This window comes from Kogia breviceps, chromosome 5, assembly GCF_026419965.1.
Source record: "Kogia breviceps isolate mKogBre1 chromosome 5, mKogBre1 haplotype 1, whole genome shotgun sequence".
Taxonomy (NCBI): domain Eukaryota; kingdom Metazoa; phylum Chordata; class Mammalia; order Artiodactyla; family Physeteridae; genus Kogia; species Kogia breviceps.
Window position 1 is genome coordinate 8,728,049 of NC_081314.1, and position 16,319 is coordinate 8,744,367.

A 16,319-nucleotide genomic window follows, 5' to 3' on the forward strand; every position below is an offset into this window, starting at 1 on the left:
TATTTTACTTTAAATTCATTGATATTAGTTACTTTAAAAAACATTCTTATAGATTTAAAATTTTTTCAAAACTGGTGTATTTTTTCAAGGTGTTTTTCAATCGCTTGAATCACATTTGAATGCTAATTTCTGCCTGGCATGGTTGAGAACTGTTATTTTTCTTTACACTATATCAGTCCAAACATGCCTGATCAAAAGGATCACCTGGGACTGTGTTAAAAGTACAGATTTGAAGACCTGGACCCCAGAGGTATTATTGCACTTTTGGGGCCCAGAATTATGTATTTGTTTTCCTTCAAGTTTTTTTTTTTGTAATGAAAATATTCAAATCTCCGTCTTCACTTAGCTTCAGCAGTTGTTAACATTTGCCACTTTTGCACTATGCTGTAGCATTTGCCACTCTAGATAGTTGGATGGATATATGGATGGATGGATGGATGGATGGATGGATGGATAGATTGATAATTTGGCCTGTTTTTACTAAGGCACTTAATAATCTGCTCTAATTACTTTCCATCACAGTTATTTGACAGTTTGCAATCCCCAGGCTTGATATAGAAAGGAACAACAGATGTTTAGTTAGAAGGTTACACTAAACATATAACTGTCAGATGATTCTTTTTTATTGTGAAACAATGTCATACATATAAATATGCAGATGTAAACTAGTAACAAGCCATCACCCCTGTTTCACCACCCTGTTAGAACTAGAACATTAGCAGGAACTTAAGCCCCTTGAGGGCCAGAGCTAAGCACTTTACCCACATCACTTCTTTTCCACAGGTAACCATTTTCCTAAATTTTGTGTTATTAATTCCCTAATTTTATTCTTTAAAGTTTTCCCCATACATGTACCAGAAAAAAAGTGTTTTGTCTCATTTCCTGCTTTTGAATATTCTGAAATGGACTCATATGTGTTCTCCTATGACTGCTTTTTTTTTTGTACAGTGTTGTAATTTCGAGATTGATCTCTGTTGATGGGTATGGCTGTACTTTGTTTTCACTACAGTATACTATTATATCATATAAATATACCAGAATATATTTATCCAGTGTACCATTGATGGACACTGGAAATGTTTTTAGTTTTTTTTAGTATGAACAGTGTGTCAAGAACATTCTCGTATATAACCTGTGTGTACACATGCAGTCACTTGAGGGTACATTCCTAGGAATGTCCAGAATTTAAGGTTCTAGAAAGGTAAGGACATTTTCCTAAACACCAGATATTACCATCATTAAAGGGATAGGACCGGGCTTCCCTGGTGGCACAGTGGTTGAGAATCCGCCTGCCGATGCAGGGGACACGGGTTCGTGCCCCGGTCCGGGAAGATCCCACGTGCTGCGGAGCGGCTGGGCCCGTGAGCCGGCCGCTGAGCCTGCGCGTCCGGAGCCTGTGCTCCGCAACGGGAGAGGCCACGACAGTAAGAGGCCCGCGTACCACAAAAAAAAAAAAAAAAGGGATAGGACCAGTTCCTGGAACTCTTGGTTGGCCTGCAGTTGGGTTTGGATTTGTGGTGTGCTCCAGGAAACTGTTTTTACTTTTAAAACACATAGGACATTGTACAACTAACTCCAGCTCCAGAGAGGGAGAGGAAATGGTCCAAGACCGATGCAGGCTTGGCAGGAGGCTAGAATCTACATACTGGCTTATGCCATGGTGACATTTGTTGGGTCAACTCAGTCTGTATTGACTACTTACTCATATAGTGTTCTAGTGCTTCTTTGGCATACCTACCCTGTATTGGTGATTTCTACCCTACTGGAGCAACACAAATGACCACATTCTGTACTCTGATAAGCAGGATGACTCATTGGAAAGAACATGGACTGGGAATTTAGAAGTACTTGAGTTTAGCAGCATTGGCCATTTACGTATTAGATGTTTTCGTTTGTTTTTTCACTATTACATTGTTTTGTTTATTTACTTTTTTTCAGTTTATTTATTTATTTATTTTTGGCTGCGTTGGGTCTTTGTTGCTGTGCGCAGGCTTTCTCTAGTTGTGGCAAGTGGGGGCTACTCTTCCTTGCGGTGCGTGGACTTCTCATCGCGGTAGCTTCTCTTGTTGCCGAGCAGGGCTCTAGGAGCACAGGCTCAGCAGTTGTGGCTTGTGGGCTCCAGAGCACAGTCTCAGTAGTTGTGGCACACGGGCCCACTTGCCCCGTGGCTGTGGGATCTTCCCGGACCAGGGCTCGAACCCATGTCCCCTGCATTGACAGGTGGTTTCTTAAGCACTGCACTACCAGGGAAGTCCCTGTTTATATATTTTTTTGGTTTGTTTTTAATTTTTATTTTATGTTGGAGTATAGTTGATTAACAATGTTGTGTTAGTTTCAGGTGTACAGCAGAGTGATTCAGTTATACATATATATGTGTCTATTCTTTTTCAAATTCTTTTCTCATTTAGGTTATTACAGAGTATTAAGCAGAGGTCTCTGTGCTATACAGTAGGTCCTTGTTGGTTATCTATTTTAAATATAGCAGTGTGTACGTGTCAGTCCCAAACTTGCAATCTATCTCTTCCCCCACCCATCCCCCCCTGCTAGCCATAAGTTCATTCTCTATGTCTGTGAGTCAGTTTCTGTTTTGTAAATAAGTTCATTTGTATCACTTTTTTTCAGATTTCACATATAAGCAATATCATATTTGTCTTTCTCTGTCTGACCTACTTCACTTAGTATGATAATCTCCAGGTCCATCCATGTTGCTGCAAATGACATTATTTCATTTTTTTAAATAGTTGAATAATATTCCATTGTATATATGTACCATATCTTCTTTATCCATTCATCTGTCAATGGACATTTAGATTGCTTCCATGTCTTAGCTATTGTAAACAGTGATGCAGTGAACATTGGGGTGCATGTATCCTTTCGAACCATGTTTTTCTCCAGATATATGCCCAGGAGTGAGATTGCTAGATCATATGGTAGTCATATGGTAGCTCTGTTTTTAGTTTTTTAAGGAACCTCCATACTGTTCTCCATAGTGGCTACACCAATTTACATTCCTACCGACAGGGCAGGAGGGTTCCCTTTTCTCCACACCCTCTTCAGCATTTATTGTTTGTAGACTTTTTGATGATGGCCATTCTGACTGGTGTGAGGTGATATCTCATTGTAGTTTTGATTTGCATTTCTCTAATAATTAGTGATGTTAAGCATCTTTTCATGTGCCTCTTGGCCATCTGCATGTCTTCTTTGGATAAATGTCTACTTAGATCCTTTGCCCATTTTTTGACTGGGTTATTTGTTTTTTTGATATTGAGCTGCATGAGCTGCTTGTAAATTTTGGAGGTTTATCCCTTATTGGTCGTATCATTTGCAAATATTTTCTCCCATTCTGTGGGTCGTCTTTTCACTTTGTTTATGGTTTCTTTGCTGTGCAAATTAGAAATAATATATGAAAAGTGCTCTGCCTTTTCCTGACATTTGATAAGCATTCAGTATATTATAGCTTTTGCTGATGTTTTCTCCTTGTTATTTGTCATCGCCCAGAACTCAGAAACCTGAAATACTGAAATTCCTTTCTCTAATTATCTTTTCCCCTTGATTGAATTAATGAAATCAATGAACTCTCTCCCCAGCCTCCACCCCTTGTTTCAAATATCATCCCAACTTCTAGATTACTTCTCTGAGTTATTCTCATAATGTTCACATATACATGTTTTTATTTAAATGTTTAACATGTCTTCTCTTGACTGTTCTTAAACATAACATGTCCCGATTTAAACTTTTGATTCCTGCCCTCCCCAGTCCCAACATTTTCCCGCCATCTTCCTCTCTAGTTCAGCTAATGGCATCACCATCAGCTCGGGTACCCAGTTTAAAAAGTGAGACTCATCCTCGACTCCTCACTTTACTTAGTCCATCAGCAACTCCTGTGGGTTCTGCTTCCAAATCTTGTTAAGCATCTGACGGCATCTGACCCTCTCTCATGTCACCTCCCCAGTCTAAGCCAGCGTCAGCTCCCACTGGATTACTGCTGCCATCCCTCCCCCACAGCTTCTACTCCCACCCCTCAAGGTAAAGTTTAAATCAGATGTGATCACTCCACTGATTAAAGTCTTCCAAAGACCCCCAACTGCAATTACAACAGATTCCAAACATTTTGCCTTGAGTTTCAGGTGTGATCAGACCTCTGTCTCCATCTCTGACCTCGGTTCTCTCTTTCCCTGTGTTCCAGTCACACCTGACCTCTTTCCTTTGCTCATTGCCCAAGCTCATTGCCATCTCAAGGCCTTTGCACTTACTTTCTTGTCTTTTGGGAACTCTCTTCCTGCATTTTTAGTGTAGTGCTTTCTGTCATAGTTCAGGTAGGTGAAAGGTCACCTCCTGAGAGAGCCTTTCCCTGACCCTCCTTGAGCTCCTCATCCATGTTTTTCTTAATCTTTAACTTTGTTTTCTTCATAACTGTACTATGTAAATTTAATCTTAAATATTTCTTGATATGTTTCACTCCACTAGAATGTAATCTCCAGCAGAGTGTCCATCTGGTTTACTGCTGTATTTTCAACATCTATAATAGTCCCTGGTACATAATAGATGCTCAGGAAATATAATAGATGCTCAGGAAATATTTGTTGAATTAATGAAGGAATGAAAGAAAGGTAACTGGGGACTAAAAGAATCATAGGACTTGTTACATATGTCACTAAATAATAATACTAACTATATAAATATATTTTTAAATGTATAAAATGTGTTTTGTTTCAGGATTAATTAGAATTCTTCAAATGTCAGGTAAGTTTTTGTGAATAAATTTTAATATGCTTTATTTTCAAATGTGAACTGTGTGATTCCTTTCCTTAAAAAATTGGAGTTTATTTCATTTTGAAATCACTTGTTTAATATTTGAAGAATATATATATATATATACACATACTCATTTGTTCATTTATATATATGAACATTCCTCTTTACCTTTGACAGAAAAGGATTAAAAGGGTTTTATACTGGCATATAGGTACTGCAAAAATCTCTAAAGTATGTGGGGGAAAGTTAGGTAAAGGAATAATACAGGTAGGAGAGTAAAGCTGCAAAGAGAGGTAATAGTAATAAAAAGCCTGTGATGGTAGCTTGCCTTTACAGAAGAAGGCTCAAAAGTAGCCCTGCTTTTTCAAGCAATGTAGGAGATGATACAAGGAGAGAAACACCACATCTGTGGGATTTGTGTTTCTTATGAGATAAAAGTCAACCAGTTAAGAGATTCAGGACTCCCTTCTAGTGAGTAATTTCTCTAATTTCAACAAGAGGACAAGCTATAACATAATGAAATTGACTTCAGTACCTCCCTTGCAGCAATTACAATGATCTAGGTTGCTTTTAGGCAGAATATGGTAAAAATGTGACTCACTGGAGATGAAGACTGAACCACCTCCAGCTGAGTTGTGTGTAGCATTACTGCTGTTTAAAGTATTAAGTATTCATTGTGTTATGTCTTAAATTTATTAAGTATTTATCGTGTTGTGCTTTGGATTTATTTAAACACAGCCATTTTCCAAAAAGGTTCGGTAATAAATCAGATGCACTCTATAAATGACTGTACTCTCCCTATTATATAATAGGAGAAAGAAGTTTTGCTACTGTGCAAGGAGTTTATGTAGGTAGGAATGAGCATCAGGTCAGCTAGCTGAACACTAGCATGAAAGCTTGTTGCTTTGATCATAACAATATAATTGCTTAGTTTTATTTTTAAGTCCATATTCAGGCTAAAAATTCATCAAATATATTAATAGGTTGATGTCTAATATACATAATGAATTGTTTTTTTATAAAAAATGAGTGTATATCATGTTGGTTATATTCATTGATGCATACCAAAATTTAAAAAATGAATATCTTCTGTAATCATATTATCATTCCCATTGTAAATCAGGTCCCCTTTCTCTCCCCCAAAACATAGTCCCCACAGGCCCTGAACAACCTACAGATGAAATGGAGAATCAAATAAAATCACCTGATCCAAGGCCTGATGCCCCTCCTGAGTACAATTCCCATTTTGTACCAGGTAGGTTAAATATTCAGAAAGAATCTTCCCCCTCTCCGGAAAACCATACTCATAGTTAAGATTGCTTTTAAAATTAACTAATTAATTAATGGAATGATTCAGTAAATAAATACTGGATGCCTACAGCGTGCCGAGTAGTTTACTAGATGTCAATTAGAATTATATTTCTGTCTTAGGAAGGAAGTTGTGCAAGCACTGATGGCATTCTCTTTGCTTGAATGTGAAGAGAACGTTGTCCTGTGAAGATCACAGAGGGCAGTAACTGCCTCTCCTGGGGATTTGAGGGAAGCACTAACTGAGGAAATCAAGTTTTACTGGCACGTGAGGAATTTCTCAATCGAAGGAAAGGGGGAAAAGGGCCATACCTTGCAGAAAGAACTATATATCCAAAAGCTCAGGGTCAGGAAGGTCTGGTTGGGACAAATGGCAGGAGAAGTGCAGAAAAATGGAAGTGAATGTCTTTGAGTTCTGATTCAGGAGCTTGTAGTTCGGCAAATATTTTTGTAAGTCTGAATACACAACTCATACTGTACTCAGGGACTCAGGAAAAGAGATACTCCTAAGTATTGGGGCAATATGTAAGTTCTTTAAAATTAAAAATACTCTTTTTCACTTGGTCATGGCTAAAAAAACTAAACAAACACAGTATTTTTCTCAAATGAACATGCTTATGATAGATTTTCTTCTTTTTCCAGAGAACAGCAAAACATCCACAGCTAAGCCAAGCTGTTGAAACTTAACCTTAACCCTGACTTGAAGTGGAAGCTTTTAAAAAATCTTCTCTTGCTTTTCTACCCAATTCTAGCTACTGTCGTCTTTGCTGCTACTTTTTCTGCCTAGATCTCATATTCAAAGATGCCTGTGGGTTTAATTATATGTAAATTGCAGGTTATTATTTTTAGAGACACACAAGACACACAGCATGGAGGGTGGGTGGAGCCCTCTAGGTGCTGAATTTTGATCCTTTGCAAGATGACAGCAGTGGGGTCTTCTGGATTCTGCAGCTGTTAATTCAGGTCACCACTGACTCTGTTGTGATGTTCCAGACTAAAAGGCAAACTGGAGATCTTTCTTTATACTGTTATTCTCATAAAGAGATAAAAGTGACATACTATATGTTTATATAGCAAGGTCTGTTTTTAATGCCAAATAGTTTACATCTCTATGCATTTATATCTCTGTGCCTTTATATTTCTAATAATACGGTTTTTGTTGGTATATGTTGAGACTTTGAGAATGTTAGGACCCTTGACCTTGTGCATTAGAGTGTTACGTTCTCAACAGTTGTGTGCCTCCCCTTCCCTCTCCCCTATCCCTTTTTAAGCTGCTTCACAAGATTTGGAAGCTCCCTGATTCACTTTTACTTTCCTCTCAGTGGGTAGTCGGTTCTTTGTTTTTCAGTTATGCTGTTAAACTAAAAATCTCTGTTAAACCCCCTTACTGTTCATGGGACGGTTCTCTTTATGGTGTTTGACCAGTGATGCCGCGAGTTCAGGAAGATCTTCGCTGAACAGTCTTTTCCCCTATTGTTCATCCATTGTCAGTGTTTTGTTTGTTGACCGTGTGAAGGACATTAAAGCCCTAAAACATCTAAAAAAAAAAAAAAAACAAACAAAAAAACCTCTTACTTTTGACTACGGAAATAGTTTTAATCAGGATTATATTCAAATACATTTTAGTGATTTAGAAAATGATAAAGTATAGTGATATTTCTTTAAATATATATTTAAGTGTTTGTTTAGAGGCAGAAACCAGTGAGTTAGGCTGTGAAAGAGCACAAGAAACCCCAGTATCCACAGGATGATGGCCAGGATGTTGTCTTGGCTCCAGACATATGATTCATGGAGCTCAGGTAGCCTTTGCCCCTGCAGTGTTTTCTGAAAACAGGGCTCCCTTTTCCCCTTTCCCTCATGTGTATGCATGTTGTGTGAATCTGATCCAGTATAACCCCTCATTATGGCTTAACCCCTGCTGAATCCAAGTTTTTGACAGCCCTACATTGTAATATCACTATATTTACATTTCTCTATGTTTTACTTCAGTGGCTATCAACATTATCTACATAATCTGTCTTAGATTCACCAATCACTCTATATCCAAGAACCTAGGTTCCGGTAGAACAGAAACTCCACTGTTTCTAAGAAGTAAACATTGGTTATAAATCATGTTCTGCTCGTCTGGGACAGTGTCTGTCTCTTCCTTTCTGTATCAAAAAAATAGCCCAACTAATGAATTTTCAGTTATGAAAATCAGCAACAAAAATTCACTGTGATCACCATCTAGTGGCTGAACTATATATACTTATTTATACTGATGCAGATTGTGTGCCCTTGATTCACATTAAGGAACTTGAATACTATGCTTGAAATTTTAGCTTTAATGAATTTCTTTAAATTCAATTATATAATTACATTTGCATTACATTACTGGATATTTGTTACCATTGAAAATAATTTTGGGCCAAATACGTTTAAAAGCATAGTTAATAAAGAAGCCTTTGTTATATGTAGTCTATTTAAAGAGGAAAATGACATACTTTTTCGAAATAAAAAAGGATGGTAATATTCAAAATAACTAAGAAAATACAAATCCCATAAAGCAGTATTTCTCACACTAGCATTGGTAGGAAAATACTCCATAACAGAGTTCTTTATTTAAATAAGTGTGGGATACTATAGTTACACAGTAAGTTAAACATGTTTTGTTGTGTTTTCCTGCAGAACTATCAGAACCCTTAATGGCATTTTAAAGCTTAAAAGAGAGTATAAAACATACACCATTTCCCACACGTAATTAGATTATGGTTTTTTCTTCACTTCTCTTAACATCTCTGAATAATACATACTTATAACAAAAATCATTTGGTTACATACATTTGTGTACAGTTTTTTTTTAGAAGTATAGTCTCTAAACTGAGTAGCACCATAATCTAAATCGTAATTTCCTTTCTAATTTATTGATCCTCAAATTTTGTTCCATGACATACTTTTATCTTAAAATCACATGGTTCATACCAGAAGAATTAATCGTCAACTCATTGAAATGATATAACAAGTAGTATTTTTGAGATAGTTTATGTGACTTTTTAGGTGCATTGTATGCTTTTTACTTTTTTTTTTTTTTTTTTTTTTTTGCTGTACGCGGGCCTCTCACCGCTGTGGCCTCTCCCATTGCGGAGCACAGGCTCCGGACGCGCAGGCTCAGTGGCCATGGCTCACGGGCCCAGCCGCTCCACAGCACGTGGGATCTTCCCGGACTGGGGCACGAACCCGCGTCCCCTGCATCGGCAGGTGGATTCTCAACCACTGCGCCACCAGGGAAGCCCATTGTATGCTTTTTAATAATAGTTCTAAGAAAAAACAGAAGGGGGATATCCGATTTCTAATCCAATTTGGATACTCTTAAACACAACTCTTAAAGGAATTAAAGTCTATTCTTCACAACAAACTGAAACATGAAATGTCCTCCATTTTTTCTAAAGACATTAGCACTTTTTTTCTCACTTAGCTCTAATTTAACATTGTTTCTAGTTACCATTATTTTTCCGTTAGTCTCTCCTGACTCCTGGTCTCTGTCAAGAGCTCTGTATCCCCCACCCTTGAAAACCAGTATCCCCCAGAGGTCCTTGGGCCACTCCCCTGTCCAGCCCTTCCCTGCCCTGTCCTCTGTCTCACCTCTTCCATTCACCTGTCCTTTTACACTCTCCTGAGTTATACTGGGAATACCCCATATGGTTTCATTTGCCTTTAACCACTTATGAATCCCTGAGCCCCTACCCACATCAGTCTCCTCTGCTCTAAACTTGCATTTCCACCTGCCTGTAGACCACTTGCCCTGGGTGACCCAGGATCTCAAACTCAGTGATTCCTCAGTGCATCTTGGGCATCTTGCTCCTGAACACATGCCCTCTGTTCTTTCTCTGCACTGGAGGCCTGCAGGGACCCACGTCAGAAACTTGAGAGTCTTTCCTCATATCCAGTCGATTACCAACACAATGTCTCTTAAATGTAGATTGTTATTTCTCCACTTTCTACTCTTTAAATCACAATGAAACTTCCTTACCTCACATCTAGACTCCTGCAGGCACCTCCTTCCTAATCTAACCTTCTCGTTCATAAAGGTTCTAAATGTAAAACTGGTCACTCCACTTTACATTTTATTTGCATAGAGTTCAGGTTCTTTGCACAGAGCATAGGTCTTTCATAATCGTCACTTCCTCCCCACCTTCCTTCCTGTTTTGTTTGCTAGATCTCTGTATATGCGTGGCCTTTACTCCTGCGGTACTGAGCTTCCCCTGTGCAGCTGCTCATGTTGTACCTGCTGTATCTAAAACCTTTGCTCATAGCACAGGGAGTTCACCTCTGTGCTTTGTGACCACTTAGAGGGGTGGGATAGGGAGGGTGGGAGGGAGGGTGACACAAGAGGGAAGAGTTATGGGAACATATGTATACGTATAACTGATTCACTTTGTTGTAAAGGAGAAACTAACACACTATTGTAAAACAGTTATACTCCAATAAAGATGTTAAAAAAAAAAAAAAAACAAAACCTTCGCTCATCACCAAGGTGCTGGCTGGGTCTAATGTGTCAGCACTTACATCACAGGGTATCTCCTCTGACTAGGTTAGTTGCCCCTCCTCTCTAATCCCTTCACATACTATGCGGCTACCAGTGAATATGTTACAGACCCAGGTCCTTGTACAATTTAATCAGCAGAAATTGTTAAGAGGCCAGATGAGAAGTTCAAACAGGGCTTTATTGGGATTCCTGCTACAGCAGAGAGAGCAAGAACAAGAAGCAGGTGGCCTTGCTCGCTCCCCGAGGCAGGGGCTGAGCTGGTTCCTTACATGGGGTGAGGGCAGGGATGGATCAGTGGGTTGGGCAGGAGGCGTAGCTTAGGTGGTCTTCCCACCCGCTTGGTGGTGCTGTGTGCAGGGACCACGCACAGGACCCTGCTTTTGCATACAACTGTTCATAATATTTCCTTATGATGCATTTTGATTTCTGTAAGAGTTTAGTAATGTCCCCATTTTCACCCCTGTGTTTAACAATTGAAGCCTTTTTTTTTTTTTTTCTTGGTTAGTCTGGCTTAAGGTTTCTCAATTTTGTTGATCTTTTAAAAGAACCTACTTTTGGTTTTGCTGATTTTTGTCTATTGTTTTTCCTGTTTCATTTCACTTCTACTTCAGTGTTTATTATTTCCTCCTGCTTGCTTTGGGTTTGGTTTATTTCTAAGGTGGAAAGTTGGGTTTCGAGATATTTCTTTTTTAGTGTAAGTGTTTACAGCTGTCAGTTTCCCCCTAAGCATTGTTTTAGCTGCATCCCATAAGCTTTGGTGTATTGTGCTTTTGTTTCATTCATCTCAAAGTATTTTCTCATTTCTCTCATGATTTCTTTTTACCCCTTTGTTGTTTTGTTTGAGTGTATCGTTTTATTTCCTCCTATTTGTGATTTCCAAAATTTCTTATATTATTATTGATTTCTGGTTTTATTCCATTGTAATAGAATACACTCTGTATGATTTCAGGTATATTAAATTTGTTGAGACTTGTTTTATGGCCAACCAGTAGGTCTATCCTGGAGAAGTTTCTATGTGCATTTGAGAAAAATGTTTAGTCTTTTGTTGTTGGGTAGAGTGTTCTATACATGCCTTTTATGTATTGTTTCATTTATAGTGTTGTTCATGCTTCTATCTCCTTTTTGATATTCTGCTTAGGTGTTCTATCCCTTATTGTGAGTGGGGTATTGCAGCCTCCAATTATCATTCGTTGGATTGCCTATTTCACTTTTTAGTGTGTCAGTTTTTGCTTCATGTATTTTGAAGCTCTGTTTTTAGGTGTATGTAATTGTATGTCTTCTTGATGGATTGACACTTCTGTTATTATAATAAAATGTCCTTTACCTCTAGTAACAGTTTTTGTCTTAAAGTATATTTTGTCTGACATGAGTATTGTTAATTTCACTAGTTTTTATTAATGAAGTACTAATGCAAAGTTCAAGGATGAACCTTGAAAACCTGCCAAGCAAAAGAAACCAGATACAAAGGCTATGTCACATGATTTTATTTATATGAAATGTCTGGATTAGGCAAATCTATAGAGATAGCGGTTTCCAGGGACTGGGGGAAAAGATGGGGAATGACTGCTAATGGGTATGGGATTTTTGGGGAAAGGTGTTGAAACTGTTCTGGAGTTAGATAGCAGTCATTAAAGGAACCCCTTTGAAGTTAAGTAGACCTTACTGTCTTTATGACCTTAAACAATAATAACAGTAAACATAGTAACAAAAAGTTAACCATGCTAATTATATGCTAGGCCTTGCGCTAATCCTACTATAACCTAATGAAGTAGGTATATTATTATCTCCAAAGAAGGAAGCTAATGCCTAGAGGCTAACATGTTAACTTGATATTTCAACCTTACTTCTCTACCTCTGAAATGGGAATAATTGGCTCATAAGGCTTAAGAGGATTAAATGAGTTAATGTGTAAATCCCCTTAGTACGTTTTGGTACATGCTACACACTTGTAAAATGGAACACCTTGTTATTTTTAAGTGGAGGTTGTGTGATCCATATCATCTCCATGTAAAAAGTCATGCGAATTTCCAATATATTGTAGTGTTTATAATGTATAACACTTTCATTTGTTTTTGAACGCAGGGCCCCCTGGATCAGCTGTCCGTCCTCCTGCAGGCCACCCAGGAGGCTTGCCTGTGGGATACTACAGTCCACATCAGCCCTCCACCTTCCCCTTGTACATGCAAACTGGTGGTAGCTATCCTATCCAGTACCAGCCCGGAAGATACCCTGCACCACAACATTCTCCTGCAATAGTATGGATGCCGATGCCAACTGTTATGCCAAACTGTCCTCCAGGTCTGGAATATTTAGCCCAGGTACTCCACACAAATCCAAATTATTTTCTTACAAAGTATGACTGGGGATCCAGCAAGAAGAGACTGGATAGAGTGGATAAAGGTGATGGGTCAGTGATGACAGATGTTTGTGAGACTATAGGAGTGGTAGTGCTAATTTCAGAAATGTGAATGGGGAACAAAGAAGATAGGGATTTTTTTGGTGTGATGATATGGTTTTTGTGAAGGTTGTATACTGAATTTTAAGACATTCAGGATGTCCTATCAAAGGCAGTTTAAAGGGCTTCCCTGGTGGCGCTGTGGTTGAGAATCCGCCTGCCAATGCAGGGGACGAGGGTTCGTGCCCCGGTCCGGGAGGATCCCACGTGCCGTGGAGCGGCTGGGCCGTGAGCCGTGGCCGCTGCGCCTGCGCGTCTGGAGCCTGTGCTCCGCAAGGGGAGAGGCCACGGCAGTGAGAGGCCCACGTACCACCAAAAAAAAAAAAAAAAAAAAAAAAAAGGCAGTTTAAAAACTAGGAATAGAAGAAAAATTATCAAAGATGTTAATTGGAGTGTCATTTGCTTAGAAGTAAAGGCTGAATGTCAAGAAAAGCTACATTACAAAGAACAGAACAGAACGGTAGACAGTGAGTAAATCACTCAGTGCCTCAGGCCATTGCTATTTCTCACCACCCATAGTTTTCATCAGCCAGTCCTGTCACCTCCCAAAGCATACAAGGTAAATAAAAATAGGGGACCTCCAAGGATACTGTTTCAGGTCAAGTTCCAGAGAACCCCTTTCCACAACACAGGGACTCCCTAATTTTTATCTATATGGACATTCTAGGACCGGGCCACCCATTTCAGAAACTGGGGCAACATGCCCACAGGTTTGTGTACCGCCAAATGGTATTGTTTAAAAACCCATGTCAGAAATAAAAATGTTGCTTAGGGCTTCCCTGGTGGCGCAGTGGTTGAGAGTCCGCCTGCCGATGCAGGGAATGCGGGTTCGTGCCCCGGTCCGGGAAGATCCCACGTGCTGCCGAGCGGCTGGGCCCGTGAGCCATGGCCGCTGAGCCTGCGCGTCCAGAGTCTGTGCTCCGCAACGGGAGAGGCCACAGCAGTGAGAGGCCCGCGTACCGCAAAAAAAAAAAAAAAAAAAAAAAAAAAAAAAATGTTGCTTAATGAAAATAAGATAAACCTAGTACTGCAAATCCCCTAGAAACTACTAAATCATGTTTCACTTTTAGAAAAAGCAAGTGTTGAAATATTGATACATTATAAGCAAGGGACTTGCCAATTCAATATATGTCTCCCCACCTTAGTCAACCAAATGTTCCTTGGAGTTGACATGTTTCTCTTTTCAGTTTTATATACTGACTGTTAATCCTGTGCATTGAAAACCATTGTTACAAAGTTATAGTGTTGATCTTTGAAAGTAATACAGTTAGTTGGATCAGGAAAATTTGGATTTTACATAAGCCAAAAACTTTATTAACCTGTTGTTTGGCAAAATATTAACAAAGCCAGTCATTCAGGTACAGTGCTAGAGTAACCCCTACATTATTTTGGAAGCTTATAAAATGCTTATAAGTTAACCAAGTTTAGAAAGTTTATTTATTTATTTTTTTTTAATTTTTTTATTTTTTGTTTTTTTTTTGTGGGCCTCTCACTGTTATGGCCTCTCCCGTTGCGGAGCACAGGCTCCAGACGCACAGGCCCAGTGGCCATGGCTCACGGGCCCAGCCGCTCCGCGGCACGTGGGATCCTCCCGGACCGGGGCACGAACCCACATCCCCTGCATCAGCAGGTGGACTCCCAACCACTGCGCCACCAGGGAAGCCCTAGAAAGTTTATTTTTTTACTTGATGATAAATATAGAAAATTTCCTTAGAAATCCAATATCTGGAGTCATTTCTTTTTAAAAATGTATAGCTTTAATATTGTTCATTTAAATATTAAAAAAACATTTTCTTAATTTCTTCTGTTACTTTCAGTGAAGTTAAATGGGCATATTTTATGAATTCTATTTTCCCTTTCAGCAATGTTTTTAGTGAAAAAAAAAATTGAAAAAGAAACAAATAAAACAGGTTTAGAGCCAGACAAACCTGGCTTTTAATTCTAGCTCTACTCTCTCCTCACTCTACTACCTTGAGTAACTTTTCTAACCTCTTGGTGCTTGAATTTCATCATCTATAAAATAGTGCTAGTGATACCTACCCTATTGGGTTGTCAGGAGAATTTTTAATGAGATAAAGTTTGTAACGTGCCTAATATTTTTGGCACATGGGACCCACCCAGTGGATAATAGCTGTGTGGATGTTTTTAGTTGAAACACTTTGTATGTAGGTGGAAGACACAGAGCCAGGCATCCAAGCATTTTCTTCATCCTAGGCTTTTATTTTTTATTTTTGTCTGTACCTTAGTTCCCCGCCCAGGGATTGAACCCATGCCCCCTGCAGTGGAAGTGTGGAGTCTTAACCACTGGACCGCCAGGGAAGTCCCTCTCATAGTCTTTTTGCCATCTTGCGTGCAAATTACATGAAACATCATCAGGACTGTCCTGACACTTTAACATCCAGAGTAGCAGGTTTACATTATTTCTAGAATATTGACTTGGCCAGTGACTCCACACTTTGTTAGAACTGCTTCTTAACAACCGTAGTATCTTTTTTTTTTTTTTTTTTTTTTTTTTTTTTTGCGGTATGCGGGCCTCTCACTGTTGTGGCCTCTCCCGTTGCGGAGCGCAGGCTCCGGACGCACAGGCTCAGCGGCCATGGCTCACGGGATTAGTTGCTCCGCGGAATGTGGGATCTTCCCGGACCAGGGCACGAACCCGTGTCTCCTGCATTGGCAGGCGGATTCTCAACCACTGCGCCACCAGGGAAGCCCAACCGTAGTATCTTATTGGGTAAACTTCTTTCACAGTAACAGGCACTTCTTTAGAATATTTTGCTCAGCAGTAGAAGCTCTTACCAAGCAGTGAATATTTTTACTTTTTAGTTATAGATGTTTAAGAGTCCCTAGAGTTTTTCAAAGGGACTGTAAACCACCCTAGTGGCCACTTTTGATAATTTTGTAAGACATGTTTAGGCCCTCTCACCTGATTGTGTTTTCATAAAAGAAAAATTTTTTAATGAAAGAAAGATTGTATCTACTCTATACCCTCCTGTAATGGATCACGCCACAAAACGTTTATGTCAGGTTACATTATTTTAAATTTTATTTATTACCACAGTAATGCAGTGTTCATTAATTAATGTATTCAACAAACATTTGGTAAAATATGGCATTTCAGGCAATGTTCTGGGCTCGGGCATCAGGAATGATCTAATGATCTAAATTATCTAAAATTATATAGAAATGAGTAGTCTGTCTTTAAAGGGGTTTCTTTTCTGCTAGGATGTTCTCAAGTATAACAGATGATGGGCCAAAGTGTTTATCTTTATAGTGATT

The 16,319-nt window shown here is 39.1% G+C and overlaps 1 protein-coding gene across 6 annotated transcripts in view; it reads left to right on the forward strand.

Annotated features, from left to right (window-relative positions):
- Positions 1-16,319, forward strand: part of LOC131757092 (phospholipid scramblase 4-like) — a 38,258-nt gene that overhangs the window by 13,783 nt on the left and 8,156 nt on the right. For 4 of the 6 annotated variants that reach the window (XM_067033610.1, XM_067033609.1, XM_059064289.2 and 1 more), the window contains 3 exons: positions 4,717-4,743; positions 5,906-6,010; positions 12,671-12,906. In XM_067033610.1, the coding sequence (XP_066889711.1) occupies positions 4,737-4,743; positions 5,906-6,010; positions 12,671-12,906 (348 nt within the window). In that variant the 5' untranslated portion in view covers positions 4,717-4,736. The remainder of the gene's footprint in view (positions 1-4,716; positions 4,744-5,905; positions 6,011-12,670; positions 12,907-16,319) is intronic. The other 2 variants (XM_067033612.1, XM_067033613.1) reach the window with 1 other exon arrangement.